Source organism: Argopecten irradians, chromosome 1, assembly GCF_041381155.1.
Source record: "Argopecten irradians isolate NY chromosome 1, Ai_NY, whole genome shotgun sequence".
NCBI classification, from domain to species: domain Eukaryota; kingdom Metazoa; phylum Mollusca; class Bivalvia; order Pectinida; family Pectinidae; genus Argopecten; species Argopecten irradians.
Window position 1 is genome coordinate 31444042 of NC_091134.1, and position 22498 is coordinate 31466539.

At 35.1% G+C, this 22498-nt stretch overlaps 1 protein-coding gene and 1 long non-coding RNA gene across 2 annotated transcripts; one reads left to right on the forward strand and one right to left on the reverse strand.

Annotated features, from left to right (window-relative positions):
- Positions 1 to 3414: 3414 nt before the first annotated feature.
- Positions 3415 to 9132, reverse strand: LOC138324039 (uncharacterized). Its single transcript, XM_069269047.1, has 2 exons — positions 8474 to 9132; positions 3415 to 6385 (listed from the first exon to the last, which is right to left on the reverse strand). The coding sequence occupies exons 1-2, from the start codon at positions 8486 to 8488 to the stop codon at positions 5357 to 5359; spliced, it is 1044 nt and encodes a 347-aa protein (XP_069125148.1). The 5' UTR covers positions 8489 to 9132; the 3' UTR covers positions 3415 to 5356.
- A 9740-nt stretch (positions 9133 to 18872) lies between these two features.
- Positions 18873 to 20163, forward strand: LOC138324049 (uncharacterized). The gene is made up of 2 exons (XR_011208613.1): positions 18873 to 19199; positions 19480 to 20163. It is a non-coding gene; the product is annotated as an uncharacterized lncRNA (long non-coding RNA).
- Positions 20164 to 22498: the final 2335 nt, after the last annotated feature.

Sequence of the window (22498 nt, forward strand, 5' to 3'; positions counted from 1 at the left end):
TATACACAGTTCATGTTATCTATGTTCACTGAAATTTTGAAGTTTTTAGGTCATCTGACCCGAAGGGTCACGATGAACTATAGTCGTCATGTTTCGTCCGTCTTCGTGCGCCGTGATTTAACATTCACATTTTGAACTTCTCAAGTTCTACCAGTGCAATTTGGCTGAAACTTGCATGAAATGATCCTGACATGGTCCCAACAAAGTGTTGGTATTTTTCGAGTCAATCCGAAATCCAAGATCGTCGCCACAGCTGCCATCTTGAAAACACATTTTGAACTTCTTCTCAAGTTCTTCTGGTTCGATTTGGCTGAAACTTGCATGAAATGATCCTGACATGGTCCTGACAAAGTGTTGTTATTTTTCAGTCGATCTGAAATCCAAGATGGCCACCACAGCCGCCATCTTGAAAACACATTTGAACTCTTTTCAAGTTTTCTGGTTCGATTTGGCTGAAACTTGCATGAAATGATCCGGACATGGTCCTGACAAAGTGTTGTTATTTTTCGGGTCGATCTGAAATCCAAGATGGCCACCACAGCCGCCATCTTGAAAACACATTTTGAACTTCTTCTCAAGTTCTACCGGTGCGATTTGGCTGAAATTTGCATGAAATAGTCCTGACAAAGTGTTGTTATTTTTCGGGTCAATCCGAAATCCAAGATGCCCAACACAGTCGCCATCTTGAAAACAGATTTTGAACTTCTTCTAAAGTTCTTCTGGTGTTATGTGACTGAAATGATCCTGATATGATATTGACGAAGTGTTGTTACATCTCTGGTTGTGCCAAATCGAAGATGGCTACCGTGACACCATATCCTATTAATTTCATATATGAATATTGTCTAGTTAGTCCGATGACCGTTAAGGCCCTTGGGCCTTTTGATATAGTAATTATAGGGCCCTGCAAGATTTGGGTACACTATTGTAATTATACATGTAATCTTTTTGACAAGTCACTTGGCATCTCCTTATGTAAATACAATTGATACAATACAATACAATGTTATTTTATTTAAGTGTCACACATCTTAAAAATAATTACAGTACCATATAAAAATATCCATCGCACACAATTATTCAAAGCCGTATTTGGCTTATGAGACACTAAAATTAATAAAATTTATATACATGTACGATTGGTGGTATCATAATTTGCATACAGATAGTACCGTCCGCCTATGATTCATCACATATATTACTGCAAAATGAAATTTCTAACTTGTACTATGGTTCATCTGTATGTACTAGAACAATAATTAGCAATACTAAACCATGCAGCTTGTGTATTAAATCTGAACAGATATCATTAGGAAATTAAACCACAAGGAAATGAATTTCTCCCATACTTGACAGGGTTATCCCACGGTTGCTAGGGAAAAGACAGCTCACATGCACTAGATAGTGACGTCATCAATACATATGGCAACAATTATCACTCACAGCGAAGTTCATATCAACTGAAGTTTCACCATTTTTAGGTCATCTGACCGAAGGTCAGGATGACCTATTGTCATCGTGTTTCGTCGTCGTCGTGCGCCGTCCGCCGTGCATAAAACTATTTATACAAAAGCCTACTCCTCCTAAACCCTTGAGTGAATTACATCCATATTTGGTGTGAAACATCCTTGGGGAAGGACAATCATATTTTATATAAATGAGATAGGTCCGACCCCTAGGGGCAGAGGGGCGGGGCCCCAAAAGGGGAAATTTTCTTAATTTAAGCTTTTAAATCCTACTCCTCCTTTATCCTTGAATGGATTTCATCCATATTTGGTGTGAAACATCATTGGGGAAGGACAATCATATTTTATATAAATGAGCCTGGTCCGACCCCTAGGGGCTGAGGCCCCAAATGGGGAAATTTTCTTAATTTTAGCTTTAAAATCCTACTCCTCCTTCATCCTTGGATGAATTTCATCCATATTTGGTATGAAACATCATTAGGGACGGACAATCATATTTTATATAAATGAGTCTGGTCCGACCCCTAGGGGCTGAGGGGCGGGGCCCCAAAAGGGGAAATTTTCTTAATTTAAGCTTTTAAATCCTACTCCTCCTTTATCCTTGAATGGATTTCATCCATATTTGGTGTGAAACATCATTAGGGACGGACAATCATATTTTATATAAATGAGCCTGGTCCGACCCCTAGGGGCTGAGGGGCGGGGCCCCAAAAGGGGAAATTTTCTTAATTTAAGCTTTTAAATCCTACTCCTCCTTTATCCTTGAATGGATTTCATCCATATTTGGTGTGAAACATCATTGGGGAAGGACAATCATATTTTATATAAATGAGCCTGGTCCGACCCCCAGGGGCAGAGGGGCGGGGCCCAAAAAGCGGAAATTTTCTTAATTTAAGCTTTTAAATCCTTCTCCTCCTTTATCCTTGAATGGATTTCATCCATATTTGGTGTGAAACAACATTGGGGAAGGACAATCATATTTTATATAAATGATTCAACTAAGGAGTTCCTTGTATTGTTTATATTAACCGTTAACCAATACTTTATACTGTGACTGTTGTTTTGTGCCATGAGTCAGATGACCGTTAAGGCCCATGGGCCTCTTGTTCGTTAAAGTATGAGAGAAAAAGAATCAAACATGGGTTTGTCAGGTGGACAGGGATATCTCAACCTGAGTGAAAGATTTTGACCATCAACTCTCGGCAAGCCTCTGGTTGATTAGCCAAAATCTTTCGCTCGGGTTGAGATATCCCTGTCCACATGATGACAGGCCCATGTAAGATTCTATAAATCCCTTTCTATAGTTAACCTGTTATAAACTTAAAATATGTCTATCTATAATCTAACCACCTACGCTTCATCGTATTGTATAATGATTTAGCTAAATTATACTGGAGCTCATCTGTCTGTAGAATATAATAGTATTTATCTCTGGCACTAAGAGAAGAGAACTCATCCGATATTGAACTCGCTTGTGTAAATAAATTTGAACAAATGTCACTATAAGAAGCACATTCACAAAGAAAATGAATTTTCTAAACAGAACAGGGCAGAGTCTCTGTTCCTTTAGTAGGTTAGAATAACTGTAAAATAAATAATTACTTGTATGAACAATTAAACATTTTGTTATGAAGTGGAAAGAAGATTTGAAATCAAACAAGCTCATATACCAGTACCTTAATTACATTCAAGGTCATGACCTTCAAATGTGAAGGTTAACAGAGGGTCAGGACTGGGGGAACTCTGATTCCTTTCAATTACATGTAATTGGTTTATAGACAAAATTGGTAGTACTCGGTTTTAGTTTCAACTTACAAGTAAAAGGGCAAGTGAACTCTTGCACCAAGGCACATCATCTGTCATAGACCTTTAAGGCCCAGTATTATGTTAGCACCATATAAATTAGTAATTTATGATTGTGCAAGATTAAGACATTAACAAAAAGTAATTTGTTGACAACATCAGTATTAATAGTTGGATACAAAGGTGAACATTTCCTGGTTTTACATATGCACACATTGTAACTAAGAGGATAAGTAAATGTTCTACAATACAGGTAGTAAAATTTCTAACTATCAACCCCCCACTTTTTTTTAATATCATTGATTATCAATCAAATTGTTTCCTATTACCAGTATTATAATTAATATAATTATGAACATGAGCACAAAACCATGTGGATATCACTAATTTTAGTTATTGCAAATGTAATTGCCATAGGTCAATAAATGTTGATGAGTTATTTCTTGTTTGGTTTTCATTTACTGTAGAACCAGTGATAATCGTGAATGTATTATATTGTGACCAAACACACTAGAGCTACTTGCAATTTTACTGTATGAATTTGAAATTGAATGAAAAATAACAAATGACAACCAACATAATAGGGATAATGTGTCAGCTCACTTAGATTAAATAGGGGAAATAGACAGTCAGACAATTGTTTTAAATTTCTACTTCTCATTATAAGTACCAAATGGATATTCACTAAATAATAGTTAGAAATGTCCTAAGGAGATGTACAAACAGATTTTTCATTAATGATGACTCTGACCCCTGGAGCCAAAGTGGCTGTGTCAATAAGGGAAATACTGAAGAAAATTTTACATTTGTACATACATTTAGAAGACTTGAGACTTTGTCTCAGGTGATCTAAAAAAGCCCATGGCCATATAGGTTTTTATTGGATTGGGAAACATTAAAAAAAAAAAAAAAGACATTTTTATTTAAACGATATTTGTATACCACTTAGTTTATATTCATGAAGACCTGGGCCGTGCACCATAAAACTTTCTCAGACAGATCTTTTACTGATCAAGTCTATGTAAAATCATATACTTGAGTAAAAAATCTGTCTGAGAATAGTTTTATGGTGCCGGGCCAAGGTATTGGGTCTGTGACAAGCTGGGATGAAGGGCTACCAAGTTTGTTAAAATTAATGTGACCTTAACTTTCATTCAAGGTCACAGGGGTCAAATACACTTATATCTTTAAACGACTTGTGAATAACTGAGAGGCCTAGATACCTGATATTAACCCTGGGATGAAGGGCTACCATATATGTGTGTTCAAATGAATGACCTTGAACCATGACATGGATCAAATAGGCTAAAATCTTTAAACAACTTCTTACAAATAAATCAGAGGACTAGAGATCTGATATTGGGTCTGTGACGAGCTGGGATGAAGGGCTACCAAGTTTTGTTAAAATGAAAGACCTTGACTGTCATTCAAGGTCACAGGGCTAAAATCTTTAAACGACTTCTTGTGAATAACTAATTATAAGAGACCTGATATTGGGTCTGTGACATGCTGGGGCAAAGGGCTACCATGTTTATTAAAATGAATGACCTTGACCTTTATTCAGTGTCTATTAATTTATCAAAAAATAGTTCTTTGTATTGCCTTAATTGTTTGCCACTACTTTATTCTTTGAGGTGTTGCATTGTGACAATAGTCAGATGACTATTACAGTAAGACTCATTAGCCTCTTGTTGGTTATAAAGTTAATCCCACACACCAAACCGTAATTTATTTCTATAGGTATTAATTAACTGTCATTGTTTAAACGTATTACTCTCAAAGATGTTACATAATCATTGATTCCAAAATTCACATCAAAACAAGGAGAACTAACTTCAAGTGCTAACATCTGCATACACTGTTCATCAAGTTCAGCTGGAGAACCAAATATAGGCCTTTCATTATGCTCTCCTCTTAGGGCTTCTGAATTGAAACTTTCTTCGCCAATGTTATTTAAAGCTTCTTCGTCTAGATCCGCACCAGTTGTATTTTGAAACTGACCGGCAATCCAGAGAGCTTGAGGGGATGATTTCACTGTTCTGATTCTGTGAGCATCCCATGCCTGAGACCATACATGAAGTCTTCTGTTAATTTCGTTCATGTATATATAGTGAAGAGCTTGCAAATGAGTGATGTCCAAGCAGTCCAAGATTCCCTGGTCTTCCATATAATAGAACAAATTTGTAAAAAAAGCTTAAAACTCCTTCATAAACATCTCGCCAGAGACGTTCAATCCGTTGATTGTGCGTACTCTTCCCCGTTATAAACCCAGTTAATCCTCTCTTAGATAGCATGAAGTTTGCTACATCAATATTTTCCAGACCTTTATCAGAACGAACTTTATTTGGTGTGCCATATTCAGAAACACCCGACGAAAAACATTGAAATACTGTTTCAGATCTGTTGTTGTCACAACACTTCAAAAACATGATCTTTCTGCTAAAACCATCGATGCCACCTGCTATTACAAACCGCCACCTAACAAGTTTATGATTTGTGTCTATGTGCCACAAATGATTAGGTGCCAAGACATTATACACACGTCTGTGGAGCCGTCCCTTGCATCTCTGAGATACTCCTTTAGAGTCTATACGGTGTATAGAATCCCGGATACGCCATCTTTGAACTTTGATATGTAGTTGCTTGGATAAAATTTGCTTTATCATATTTTCACCACAAAGTGGGAAATCTCCACATTTTTTTTTTATGTTTAGATCAAGCATATCATTGGAAATGTCACAAAATGACATTTTACTTAAATTGTAGGCACGCATTCTACGATAAACTGTGCTTTCAGAAACCTGCAGTATCTTGCATATATCAGATATTTGAAATCCATTGTCTAATAAATACTCTAGTGTACATTTTGGGAGGTCAAATACAGGTGCCCTGCCATCCAATGACACTTTGGCAGGAGGAGTGTGACCATACTTTACACATTCAGTTCTAAGTTTCATCATGTCAGAAGAGTTGACTATACCCAATGTTCCAAGTTCAACAGCAGATAGTTTTCCAACAATATCTGGCGTTATTTTCTCTCTTTCAAAATTGTTGTATGCATGGTCGAAGTCAAGCTTCTTGAGAATAACTGACATCTGATTGTCCTCCATTTTTCGCTAAAAAGCAAAAACATAAAAACAGATTAAATCTTTATCTATATATACAATCAAAAGAAGTTATGAGGCTTTTCTGTAATTCATGAATATATACAAAAAAAATTACATTGCTTATTCAATATTGATAAAAGCACATTTTACATTGCCTGCTAATGAACATGTTTTTCTTTCTTTCTTTTTTTTTTTTTTTTTTTTGTTTGTTTTAAATCGAAGGTTCCAAGTCTGCTAAGACTACATTTTGGATGCCATTGGCCCATTGGTGACAATGTGACATATCACTTCATTCAGAAAATGCTCACTAATTTGTTGAACAACAACAGGCCCATGGGCCTTAATAGTCATCAGACATTAAAAGCTTTATGAATGGGTATATACGATGCCTTTTACAGGTTGGGCACAAACCTGCATATGGGTAACAGTTACCTGTCTGAGTAATCATAAATTACCCAAATGAGGAATTTATGTGAAAGAAAAATCCATGAAGTTTTAAATTTTTTTATCAAAAAAGGGCGTAATAATTTTGATATGGCACCATTACAAACATAACTTAGTACATTTTTAAATGGGACAAACTTCATTGATTTAATTTTGGTAAAAGTCACAAACTAAAACAGGTTACTATGGTGCTAACAAAAGAACACAGGTAAAACTCATTCAACCATGACATTTACATTGAACTTCCCTGATGGGCTGTGCACTGTAGTCAATGGAGAACACAGGTTTCTGAAAATTAGTTATAGATTATATAATCATGGACCAACAAGAAGAGTGCCCCAAGATCATTTTTAGACATTTTAGAGGTCTAGATAAAAAAAAAAACGATAAAAAGTCTCTCTTCTACATATACAGTGTGTATGTGTTTGAATACTAATGGTGAAATCTATATATAGATATAAAAATTTCCCCTTTATCGATGCGTCTCTAGTGCGTAGTTGACGCCAAAGATAAACTAGTGATTACTATACGATGCCTCCCAAGAAGACAGATTTTTAATCCGGCCAATGAGATTGCAGTGGAGGCCTCGCTCACGCATATTACATGTATATATCCTACAGACAGTATGAATCTTAATTAAATAATTGTCAAAAATCTACAAATGCAGAGTAATGTTTGTCATAATGGGGCTTAAATCGTCTTTGTGACGGCACTTTGTATAGATGTGTAGGATGATTTTGAAAGGAAAATTATCGCTCTTTCCAACGGTAGTAACCGTTTTTTATGAAGATGTGCTAGAAATGTGTTTTTATCGCCGCTTAAGGTAGGCAGGTTAGAAACTTTGAGTCTGTGAGCTTTGGCCACCCTTCTCGTATATCGTACCATGTACTGTAAAGTATGATTTTTATCGTTTTTTTTTTTATCTAAGCTTAGACCTCTAAAACGTCTAAAGATCGTCTTGGTGCACTCTGGTGGGTCCATGGTTATATAATCTGTAACTAATACTCAGATCCCTGTGTTAGGACACTCTGGTGGGTCCATGATTATATAATCTATAACTAATTCTCAGATCCCTGTGATGGAGAAAACCTAAATTGTCATCTTACAAGTTACAACAAAATGAGACAACAGAATTTGACATTTCATGCATAGAAACATAGAGTCTTACTCTTTGTTTAGTTGTAAGGCATTCTAAAAATTATGACGCCGTTTTTAATATTTTTTTTTAAAAACAACATAAGGCCTACTAACCAGTATGTGTTTTATTTTCACAGAATTCCTCAATTGGGTAACTTATTGATTACTACAAACAGGTAACTACTCAAATAGGTAACTGTTACCCATATCATATGCAGGGTTGTACCCAATCTGTTTTTAGGTCATGCCATGGTCACTTATATATGGTATTTGGTTAAATCAGTCCCGACTCAAATCGGCCCTATACATACCGGTAAGTTACAATTCAACGTAGATCTAGACTAATTCATCAACTGCTTAAAAATATACAAACTAACGTTAACGTCATTGTACCCAAATTGTTACTGTACTGGGACCCAACCAGTAATCGTGATTGTGTGCATATCCAACTGTGCGTATAGATTTTCGAATGTCTGGAGCTGCTGATAAATACTTCATGATAGAAAATTTACAAACCTGCAGCATCTGCATCAAAAGATCAAGCTTCTACACCTCGTGTCATGGCGGTAGTGTCATGGTGGCAGACACATGACAGAAAATAACCCCGGTAAAAAGTTCCGAATCGGAGTCACAGAGACGCTTACATCACTCATACATACAATGAAACAGTACAATCATACAAAGAAAAAGTATAACCATACAATGGGAAAGTATAACCATATAATGGAAAAGTATAATCATATAAAGTATATATGCAATAAAATAATGATGTTTGTAAATAATGTAAAGTAGAATCATACAATGGTAAAACCAAATAAAATAAAGATGAAATCAAATAATATAACGATAAATGAAAATAATACAATGATAACACCAAATAAAACAATGATAGATGCAAATCAAATATACATGTCACCAAATCAAATAATGGTGAAATCGATTGATATAATGGTAACAGAAAATAATACCATGACAAATGAAAATGAAACAATGGTTGAAGTAAATGATACATTGGTCAAATCAAATCAAATATAGATAAAATGATACCAAATATTGATAAGATCAAATCATATAATGATACAACCAAATCATATAATGATACAACCATATCATATAATGAAAATACCAATTCATATAAGTATATTTGAACCATACGAGACAGCTATGGCGTTCCATACTTTGACTACATAATTCATGCACAAAATATCACGTGCGGGGAAAAATTTTCGCGATAAAGCGACTTTTGCGTAATTAGCGTAAATTCACAGTACGATGTAAAAAGTGCATGTCATAATACAACATTTTAAAGATTTATTTCCCATAAAACTAAAAAGTATGTTTATGTATTTATCAAAATAGAAAAAAAAAATCTAAAAAATTGAAGAAAATTAATGTTTTGTTTCAGGAAAAGTAAGGGTGACACTTCTGCAGACATTTTATCTTCTCATAACAACAATATCAACAACAGACTAAGTCAAGACGGGTACTCGCCAGACCCAACCATACATGGAGCAGCAGACTCGCCTGATGGGGTGACAGATCATGACTACATGGAGTTGACGGAGAACTTAAAAAGGCCAGACGACGATGGCGGGTATTTACATCCGATAGAGAGGCCAGACAAGGGCAATAACCATGTAAATACAAAGAAAGGACACTATTATGAGAATGATATCAATGATGGATACCTCAGTGCCGTTGAAATAAATAGTCGAAAAAATGAAATACCAAAAGCCCCGGAACATTTTCGAGCACTCCCGCCGTTACCAGAAATGCAAGCCGCTATAGGAAAAGCATCGCGATCGCAACCGGAAGTTGAATCACCGCCGGAAGTTGATAATGATGACTATCTCCATCCTGTAACCGGTAGAGCACCTAGCATGTCTATTGATGTTGATGACGATTATTTGAAGCCAACTGCATCTGTTGTAATACCTTCACGTTTAATTCCTGGTAGAGAGCCATATAAACAACAGATGTATGATTACCAGGAGAGTCATGGCAACAATAAACGTGAAAGCTCAACCACAATATGAGACAGTAGGGTAGGATTTAGGCAATGAATCTGATCTAGTGACCACAAGCCATGCCACATGCCACATGCCACATGGCAGGTTTAACTGTATTCCAAATAATCAATGGATGTGAAGTGTAAATGGACAAAACATATTGAACGACAGAAGCAAGACAGACAACGTACATGTATATCCACGCCAAAAGCATCAAGTCGCTGGTTTAAATTTCATTGTGCTTACGATGGGTTTTTTTTCCCTTGTAATTGGTGACATATGATTTAAATGATATCTATAAGAATCGTGTGAAAGTTTCCGATCAATGTCATGGAACTGAAGAATTAATATGTATGTTCATTTCAAGGTAACCGGGTGATGTGTTTATTTTAGTAAAAAGGTTCCACACCACTGTATGATCAAGATATCTTGGAACACTTTCTGAATGGGAAGAGGGTCCACACTGATGATCCGTCACTGTACTCCAGAGGTTTTCTTCAACTGGAGGCAAGTGATGATGTTTGGGCAAGCCTATGTACGGTTTAACTCCTTTCGGTGCCTGTGATCCCAACAGGTTGAACCTTATCCCACCACTCTACCAACAAGTTCTCGTACTCGACAAGCCTTCTCTCTCGTTTTGTAGTGTGTCTGGAAGTTGTCTGAGTGCTTCGTTGTGTCTCAATGCGTAACATTGTGTTCATGCCGCTTGACAGCTTGTAAGCACATGGGCCATCGGGCCTATCGTACCACACTGCACGCATCCCGGATCTGGTACATCTGATAAAAGCGTAGACTGATCTCGGTTTAAATTTCAGCTGGGCTGGTGGATATCGCCATAATGTTCTTCTATGTGAACTGTTGTGTCTCTGTATCCCATCTTTGTGCATGTACATTGGCATCATATCTCCACAGCTTACTGCTTTCTTTTCGCATCCTCATGAGTCTGGATCTCATTCTCGCCAGACCTCTTCTCCTTATGGTGTCTGATGTCTTCCATTCTTCTCTTTGTGTGGTTCCAAGACCCATCTCTTGAAATCCACCACTAGTGATATGATTGCCAGGTTGTACCTTCGACGTTCTACTATACAACCCTACACTAAGGAAAGCTGGTTATACTCCAAGCTTTCACCTCAAATGCACCTGCTGTTGTTTTTCTGCTGGTATTACGATAAACATCCATCTCCTACAGCATCAATGGCCAAGTAAGTCGGTAAAGACGGTCATGCTGGAAATCCTTGTTTTGGAGTTGCCAGGAAACCACGTCTTGTTGGCATACATTGTAACTGGATATCACATTCATGTATATATTTAATAGGCATTATAACAAAAATAAGATTTTTGTAATTCTAATTGTAAATTCAACTGGCCATCAACAAAGGTAAACAAGGTATGCGCGGTTACCTAGTGAATGAACTGTTTGAAGGTGAATGTTATCAGTATATATATATATTATCATCTTATGATGCCGGGTGAAAAGGTCTGTAAAGACGACATAGTAGTGTCAAGGAAGGTACGCTTTAGATTTGAGGCTTGAGACGTTAGCGTGCGATAAGAGCTAAGTAATAATATAATCAATCATAGATGCTGTGATTGAAGGATCCAAACATAATAATAAAGAAATTGGTTTTTTTCATTTAAATATTGAATTTAGTATACTTTAAAGCGAATAGTCGGGCAAGTGACTGTAAAATCGGTAAAAAATGGTATTAATATATCCGGTATAATTTCTTATGAATTAGAAAAATAAAACTTTCCGTCAAAATCGCTGTACATGCGAAGAAAATAATAATATATATGGGAATCCTAAAAGTCCTCCCGGACGGCTAAGAGTGCAGTTCAATCTTAACGCATGCGCAACACCCACCACTCTCCGTAGTAAACAAAACATGGCTACCGTAGTTTTGAACCAAAATGTTTCCGCCAAAACAACCAACTGACTCACCTAAAATGCGAAAGGAAAGGCAATGGAGCAGCGACAATCCCAACAACTGACTCGGTAAACATAACGACGCATGGAGAGTGTTAATATAACTTGTTATAGTGAAGAGAACAGTTCAAACGAGCACGCGGCTCCGGACCGCTACTGTAACAGTTACGTACCTAGGCCTACTACGTACCCGGTACTCCCTGCTCAGCTGATTGTGAGTGAGTCTTCGTATTTTGATCATTATGTAAATAGTCCCTAGCAGTATTTTTTCATAAATGAGTGGTCACATATGGTCACATGTTTCATACCTGTTCCCCAATCGCGTAAAACGTAACCCTGGGGTAAATAGCTGTTCTTTAGTGGGGCCTCTTTAGGGGTAATGAATGCCCTGTATGCTACCGGTCAATTCATACAGTTCTGATGTATATATTTATAGATTTTTAATTTGTAAATTTTTGTTCTGTACATGTTCTGGTAGTGTTATACACATACATTGTATATAGGATTTACATTGTAGGTTAATTGGTAAAATTGTATTGTATATGTTCTGATATACACATATACATATGTACATGTAGGTTTTAGCTTGTTCTTTAGATATATTTGGAGGACACATACAGTATTATTTGTTTCTGGTCATAATAATAAATAGTGTTTGTATATTTATTACAACTGTACCTGGTTCATGTGTATATGACAAACTTTACAGAGTTGAAATGTACTGCAGCCATGTATCATTTATAATTATTCTGAATTTTTGTTGGAACTATAGATAATGAATTTTGTATCTTTTTTGAAACAATATTTGATTCTATCAAATGCATCAGTGACACATTCACAACTTATAAAATGTTTTCTCTAAAATAAAAAAAAACTGTAGAATGAACCTACATTTATTCATTTATATATATTTGAAATTGATCATTTCAATTTTTGTCATATTCAACAGATATAAAAAATTGCTGGTTCTTTTTTTCAGGCACCATGCATGCATAGTGACATGAATACAGAAAGTTCATCCCTTGGACCTGTATACAAGTGTATGTATATATACATATACATACAATTAGCATCATATGAAGACTGAAGAATGTTGATTTGAGTGCTCTTGAAAGTAAACTTTTCCAATATGGACCTAGAAGATCATGAACAGAACATTTAAACAGTATTAATTTATTAAATGTTCCTTTCAACTGTAATCATTAAATAAAATTATGATGCAATACTTTTTCATTGTTTTAACTTTGTAGAAATATTTGTTTATATTAGTCCTCTAGATCCAGTGATTATAATTCTTGCATCCATATGCCTACCCATTTGTTTGTCAGGGCTTGTGAGATAGCTTTTCAATTACTTTTAAAATATAAAGATTTTTTTTACATATAGCAATATAGATAACATTGTCTTAGGATTTCTAAATTCTACTTTACAAGAGAGTAGACTCAACATATAAATAAAACCATAAAACTAGCAAGTTATCTGAAATGTTAAAAATCTTTTTGTCTGAACCAAATTTCACATTTATTGTCTATGTGTAACTTGTACATAGACCATTTATGTATTAATACTGTAGTAACAGTGATTACAAACACATAGACTAAAATGTAGTATGTAGTACTATGTACATCTGTCTTTGATTTGAGTTCTAAACAAAAAAGTGGTACCTATTGGGAAGTTGTGACTTGGGCGGAGGGTGAAATACAGAAGAAATAGCTACACATGGAAAAAAGAAAGATATACAGTACCATATGGATTCAAAGTTGCTCCAAAATCAATGAGACTAAATAACCAAAAAAAAAGCCATGTAAACCCCAAATATGCAATGACCAGATCAATGATAAAGCACCCTTCCACTTCCAGTTATCTGTAGCTATTTCTTCTATATTTCAACCCCCCACTCAAGTTACAACTTCCCAACCTCATGATTCTTCTGTCTTTTAGCCCCCCCACCCCCACCCCCCAACACACACATACCTGATTGATTGTCATGTTATTTCAGGTTCCTATTCAGGTATTATTCCTAAAAACCTAAAAGGGTATACACACTGTGTACTCTCAAAGGAGGGGAACCACTTCATTCAAAAATGGAATTTACAATTTCATCTTAATTTTGAAATTTTCAATTTAATTATTAATTACTGGACTATTAAAACAGTATAGAACCCCTCGGCTACAGACAAAGTACTGTGGTACACATTTCTCTTAATTAATTACTTTTCTTCAACTCAATCATCTTTTTCTCCAGAGCACAAAAAAGAACAGGAAACAACAGAAAAGGAAAGTAACATACATGTAGGCCTATATGTTTTCTGGAAATATATATGATGTGTTAATTCTCACAGCATAGGCCTACATGAATGTGAAGAATTAAATATTATCAATGTTTGAGAGAATTTCCTAGTTGTAATTCTTTAGCAGCTACATGGAATGTACGTTTACATATATACATTGTACGATACATATACATCATAAAAGTTTCTTTCCTTCCAGCTGGACATTCATGTCATCTCTCTCCAGAACTCAAATATTGTTTACAAAAAAAAAAACCAACCAGAGACATAGATAATTTAATTAAATCTCTGCAAAAAACTACACGAATAATTGAACACATATATTGTACTTGTAAAATATCTATGTATGAGCTAATTTATTTTCACATCTTTGACAGCTACATGCATGGACGTTCTATGGAACGTTTTCGTGTGGTTTTAAATGGGAAATTATGTTACGATTATTTGTATTTAACCTTCATGATTCGGTTGATGTAAAATACGACGAATGCTATGCTGCAATAATTGCCCCTTGCCGGGGCCCCAACTCTGCATCGGCCGAATATTTGTGTCGATTTCCATGTACAAGATGCTTTTATCGAAAAATGATTACAAAGCATTGTCATTAATGTAAGAATACTTCATTTGCATCAAATGTATCATCTCAAAACAACAATTTGCATACCGCATTAGTGGTTTATCACACGAAACGAAACCGACACGACTGAGAAACACATGTCCATGTTGACATTTCCACGCAGCCTCGTTTTCAATGAGTTTGGAGAATTTATATTTAGAACTGTGCTAAATTTACACGGGGCTTCCCCAAAATTTCAATGGTCAAAACTGGACACCGTAAGCAGAACTTGACCATCATTATGGTATACAATGACTTTTGGAAGGCCAAAGAACGCATTTAGACTGGTTTCCTTTGCCCGACTATTCACTTTAAAGCTTATATAAATTCCTTTCCCTTAAATATCAAGCCAAATTAAAACTTCGGCACTAGAAACAAACCTATACAAGATATGTATAAAGAAAATTTAGCACAGAAAAATATTGAGTTCAGAAAAATACGTGTACATAGTGACAAGTGTTGAATACAAGATAAATACATACAAAGAACATACATGTGGTGATTACAATATACGAAAATTGGATTCATAGTTCTATTAAAATTTGGTATGAAGTGTTATTAATAAACATCCACTTTAACAACGCTGATAAAATTACAATTCAACAAAATCGTTTACTTAATTTGATTTATGTATGTACTGCTAGAAATATTTCTTCGTTTTTTTATTGAATAGTTATCATCTGATCTTCCAAAAGTAAAGTTATTCGGTAAGAACAATATCTAATTGATGTAGTGTATTTTGTCTGATTATGGTATATGTACATGTAGTTAGAACATGAAAAAATGATGATTAGTTTCGACCGAACCACAGGTACAAAGACAGTGGACTATCTTCTAAGTTTCTTGTATATAAATGTTGGTCGAGTTTAAGTCTTAAACGTGTGTGTGAAATTTGGAGATACATGTATCCATTTCCCTGAGTTAAAGTATAAGGTGGGTTAATTATACTTTTTTTGCGAAAAAGTTTTAATAGGCCTAATGCCAATAGACGGCTTTTCACGATTATCTACTGGTAATGCATTCCATTACTTAATTGAAGAATTAAAAAAAGAATCTTTATAAACTGTGTTTTGCAGTTTAGTAGCTGTAAATTATCTAAATGTCTAGTATTATATTAGTGACCTTCTGATACCTTATTTGGAATTAGATGTGATAGATATTCTGGAGTTTTCCGATGATACATTTTGTATAACTGCAAAATTTTATGATTTTCTCTCCTTGTAGATAATTTTCAAGTCTAAATCTTTATATAATAGACTGATACTTGATAATTTAGTAGCACCTGTTAGCTGAGTTACAGTACTTGCTGCCTCCAATTGTATATTTTCTAAAATTTGGCATTATATAATTTGGTAGGTTATTCCAAACAAAATCAGAATATTCTAGAATCGGTCTTATGAACTTGAATGTTGTCATCGTGTCTTGATGATTGTGAATTGGCGATATACTTTTTTGCATGTAAAAATATTTTGCAATATCTTATTTTCGGACAATCATACGTATGTACACGTATTGGTATCTCAAAATGGTGAAGTGTGCCCGTTTAAAAAATAGTTTAGATAAAATGTAACCAATTATATTTATAATTCATGATTTGGGGACTATTCCATCGATTTTTTTTCAAGTTATACAATGTGCCCGTGATCACAGCAGCTAAATAATCCATAGAAGTTACCCGCATTATTTCTGCAGTTAACATATAAGTTACCCTAATCATCACATTTAAGTTACCCTAATCCAACGTCTGTGGATCTACTTACGCTTCAAATTTTGTAAGCATTGTTAGAAGACATGAAATTGATTATAAGTATGATAACATTAATTATTCAAAGTATCAAATAATTTACGCAGAGTTAAAAGAAACAATTGTACACACGACACGTGCTTTTTACATAGTAAATACATACAATAATTACTGATAATGGTGATCATGTGACCATACTTCATTTAGTCGATTGGACTGATATAGTGACGTCAATTTTTGTTTATATATACATATATAGTGATCGACTCGGCCTGCGTCCATTTATAATTCCAGCACATTGTGGATCAGATATGCTAAAATCAATAAAACTGCATTTTAGCTATAGTGACGTCAATTTTTGTTTATATATACATATATAGTGATCGACTCGGCCTGCGTCCATTTATAATTCCAGCACATGTGGATCAGATATGCTAAAATCAATAAAACAGCATTTTAGCTATTACAACCTACAAGAGTATGAAATTTAATATATCAATTTTCTTGGGAACGATAACCAGTAGAGAAGGGAAATAAAGTGTTCTAAATATAGGTCTTATCGTACAGTCATATATAAATAGATTGGGGTTTTCATGCTATAGCTATTTTAACATCTAGCGAATCACTTCCGGGACAGGAATTACCATGTGACCACTTGGATACTAAATTGGTGTTTTAGTCGTTTAAGTAACTAAATGCAAGTTTCGATAAAAAAAATGAGGTATGACATATAAGCTCACTATGATTTCAATAGGGTTGATGACGAGATCTGGAACCATGTGTTAATGTACGTGCATAACACATTGTTAATTATGGTCATAAGTGTGTGTAACCATGCAATGCATGCTAATTTATGGAATGTAAGCGAACTACAGCCATATTGTGACTATGCATGCTACTTTATTAAAGGTATAAGAGGACTACAGTCATATTTTTTAAATTTCTTCTGTAGTTATATTCAATTTGTAATCAAATGTTCGATCGAAGCCTACTTCCGTTGAACAATTAAAATCAATAGTATTTTGTTATATTATTATATACATTTATTTATGTATGAAGCATTACTTAATGCAAAGCCTATGTACAATAAACTTTCTTAAAATGATCATCACTTACCACTTTTAGCCCATTCTAGTATACATCCTATCCATTTGCTAACAACCAGTTCAACTTAGCATCACACGATAAGCATTAAATTTACTGTCAAACTTTAATTTTGTTTACATACGTATTTGATACACGCGAATCTGAATCGTAAATTTTTTAATGGTATTTATTTACAAATGTTTTTTAAAACGCAAAACGTAACAGTGCATATTGCTTATAGACCTTAATATTACCATATAAATTAGGGATTACTTTTTCTCGCGTAAGAATACAGTTGGTAGTAGACTAAAGGTTACACATTGTGCACACGGTGTGAACTACGAGTGGACACGGAGTGCACGAGGTTTAGACTACAGGTAGACACGGAGTGCACAAGATTTAGACTACAGGTAGACACGGAGTGCACTACGTGTGAACAAGGTGTCCACTACAGGTGGACATCGTGTCCAGGTAAAATGTCCACTACATCCAGACCACAGACAGACTAGATGATGTGCCACAGAGATATGAGAAAATATGTATTTATTCTGCAGTCTATGTGGACTTTTACAGATAGAAATATTTATTGCGATCAGAAACATAATATTTATTGCAACATAAAAATTGCCGTTGATGACTTGAAATCATTCGTACTGTAATGTTTATTTGAATAGATACATATAAAGTAAAATGTATCAATATATATTATCATACAATTTAATTTATAAATAAGGACGTTTATTAGAAGTTATAAAAGCAAGTTAACTGCGTTGCAAATTAACTGCGTACGGTAAACCACATACTGGTTATGTTTCATCAATGGGTAGTTCAAGTCCGCATTTTCCCAGTAAAAACTTACAACCCCCACCCCCGGGAAACGGTGTACATGTTTACCTAGGCTCTACAACAAGCATGTACAAGTATCTAATAAAATGGTACTTGTTATGTGTTTCAAACTCATGAACCTATATGATTTTTAAACGGTAAAGTATAATTTGTTTGTCTTAACAAACTTCCATAGAAACAATTCTAAAACACATAGTATATAAAGATACTACGGAGCCCGCGAAGGGACATGGAAATATATTTATTAATCCGTGCACACGGTTTGTCAATCCGTTCGCACGGATGACTAATCCGTGCAGACGGTTTGTGAATCCGTGCACACGGTTTGTGAATCCGTGCACACGGTTTACCAATCCGTGCACACGGTTTTACCAATCCGTGCACACGGTTTGTCAATCCGTTCGCACGGATTACTAATCCGTGCACACGGTTTGTCAATCTGTACACACGGTTTACTAATCCGTGCACACGGTTTGCCAATCCGTGCACACGGTTTGTCAATCCGTGCAGACGGTTTGTGAATCCGTGCACACGGTTTACTAATCCGTGCACACGGTTTGTGAATCCGTGCACACGGTTTGTCAATTCGTCCGCACGGTTTACTAATCCGTGCACACGGTTTGTCTATTTGTTATATTATCAAACCGTGACATGTACATAGAACATTGAACCATCGACTACCTTCGAGTCAATTGATTATAGAGGGCATGGCGGCATAATGAGGTAAGGAAATCTAGGTTTAATTAATGGATAATACAATGGAGACCTATAAACACGTATCTTACAAAACGTTTAATGTGTTTTTTTAATTGATGCCTACAGATTATTGATTATTTTCAATTTGTAAGTATGAAGTAAACGTCATGTTATAAGTATGCTTAGAAGTCGATGTTAACATTTTAAATAATTAGATCACAGAGTAAAGAGTAATATTAAAAAGAATATACGCAATGCATGTATATATGTACTTCATCTAATAGACAATTTCTTCTTTATATTCCAGTTGACGGCAATTCAAAAACAATGACACGTGCTTCCATTACGCGAAAAAGTAGTCAAATATTATTGTGTAACTCAACGGAGAGACGACATACTGGTGGTAAAACGATACCAAAGTTTTTAAGAAGAATATCGGTTGACTGTGTTTCAATGTGATGCTAAAATGGCTCTATCTAAAATCTGACATTGATTAGTTAACCATATTATTAATTGTCCTTAAAATAATGTTACGCTCGTCTGGTGATCAAGGATAAGATCAGACAGGGCTATAAAATAAAGCCAGAGTACGTATTGGGAGAAAACCATCGATATGTTTCAAAATCCTGACAACTGCCCCACTCCACATAGGTTTCGAACTCAAGGTGAAAGACATCGCGCGACTGTCACTAATTGGACCAAGACCAATGAACACTGCCATTCAAAAAAAAATGTTTCTTTAAAACTACATGTGAAGAAAATATTCATTGAACTGTTTTTTTCGTCTGACACAGTGATAGTCAACTAACGCACGATGATTACAACGAGGCGGAAAGCATAAGACGACCCGCGTTATGAAGGTGAACATTTTATTTAAATTGTTCAGAAGATGATGATAAGTGTAGTGTTAATTAACTTTTGCAACTCTACAAAATTATCAGTCTCGTTTTATATTCCTATTTTTTAAAATAAAAGGTGTTTCGAAAAGGTACATGTTTTGGGGTTTTATGTCAAACGGGATATTTTCCATGGATTTATTGTTGACTTTAATAAAAAAAAAACATGTATATATACGCTGACTGATACACAAATGTATCTCATTATTTTACAAATGATAGTTGATTGATTGTCACAATAAATCGGTTTGTTTTGGCTACGTTTTCACATTTTTTTATTACATGTATAATCAGTGTATGTATGCTGACCTGTACATATATAAATATTTACATTAGAAATATTTAAATGAGTTGTAACATGGTCCGTCTTCATATAGTGGTGAAATACATTTACAATAATCTAGTATTAAATGGACATAATATATTGTTTGTTTCTTAACATCAACATGTACATGGATTCGTTCACTTTTAAAACTGTACAGTTGTCCTTGTCCGAATGTTGGAGCTCAAAGGCATCTGCAAATTAATTAGTTTATAGACATGTATAACCATTTTCAGTCGTTGTATAGATTTATATAATAAATCGGCTGGAATCATACTCTACATGGTGTATATGTATAAGACAAATGTAAGATTTAGACCTTTAATAACGTATTGTGGTAGACACAGGTCATACAATGTTTTCCATACTCGAGTTCAAGCTCGTAACTTTTAACAAGTAACTCACCCTGTGGAATATATTCTGTATGCAACAACAACGACTCTTGTAACCTGTATTTCTATAAACTGTAACTAATTATTAGATCCCTGTGTTGGGCTTACTGACGACTGGGAACCAATCTGACAATGTGACGTCTAAAGACGATATCAAGTTTGGTAATATGACCGAAGGCTTCAGTAAGCATAAATTATGCAATGTTAAAAAGTTCAATTTATGGAAATAACGGAGCCGATTTTTTTGTTTATTTTTTATCCATATATATTCATACACTATCCTTGTCCCAAAATCCCCATTTGAGAAGGAAACCCACATAAGAGAAGAAAGAAACTTTTATTTCCGTAACAGGTATGCCGTTTTTGGTCAGGTGATTATATTGGACGTTACTTTATCACTTGAACGCTTGCAAATAAAGAGCAACAGCACTGAGCTTCTGTCGGATGATCACGTTCGTCGGATCTTAAAAGGCTTTGAATCGCTTGATTATATAATGAGCTGACTTCAAACATCGCATTCCCGCTGATGAGATTTTTTGACAGTGGATAAAAAAAATGGCGGCCGCAAACTGAAGCTGTCAGTGTGTAGGATTGAATTTTGAAGAGTGTGTTTTTTCTTTATTTTCATGTACGAAGGGCTGCGACCTTATAAAGACAGTTCGGACTTGCTTCAATGTTATTTTTGTAATATTCTTTGAACTTTTTCGGCTGAGCGTTGTAACAAATTTCGAAACATGAGGTGCGTGTACTTTCAAGTAGGAGTGGATAACATTGGCGAATATAGAGGAGATGTGACGAATACCTGTGCTCAAAATCCCAAGCACTGTGTTATTCTTTATATACAGGCACATATGACTTAATTAACACAGAAAGGCACAAATATATGTTGTTGTTTTTTTGAAATATGTACATGTACCATACACATCGTTGTGTGCAGCAATGTTTTACAGAATTTGGTAAAACACCATAGAGTATTTAGGTACACATTCCTTGTTTTGTGGAATCGCCTTGGCGTCGGCGTCAGATTTGGTTTTGGTTTGTTAGCCGTTGTAAATGACATTACTTTCTACATTATTATATGGTCATTATTGCTGTATATGCAAAACATTTAAAGGGAGAAAATGTAAGATTTTGAGAATTCCAAGAACATCAATTTACCTGCATGGTTCAGCGCAAAAAAAGGATGCCCAGTGAGGGGCGGTCATCCTCGATACTCCATGGGTTGCTATCACTGACGATATATCCACGGTCGATATAAAACCCCTGGGTTATCGAGGATGAGTAAAGATTAATAAGTTATCTTGTAGAAATTATGATGTGCTTTGTTAAAGATAGGATATTGACTGAATAATGGGAAAACATGAAACTCGTGCTTGTATTTCGTCAATCTATAATATGAAGTGATTCTTCGCAGCCTCCTATCTATACACCACACACTACAGCGATTTCTCTTGTACACGATGTGAACCACAGTAGGGAACAACCAACAAAATGAAAAAAGACCTTCGAAATGGCCCCTGTGTATACGAGCCCAGGATAAAATTTAACCCGGCCGCTGATTGGCTGGCTAATTATGAATTTCAAAAGTAAAAATGTTTTCTGACAGGCAATTATTCCTAGATAACCATGATATGAATTTGGAAATTCATATTGAGATTTAAGTTCAAAATATCAATTTTGATAATGAATAGGTAAAATATTAGAATTTCAGGATTT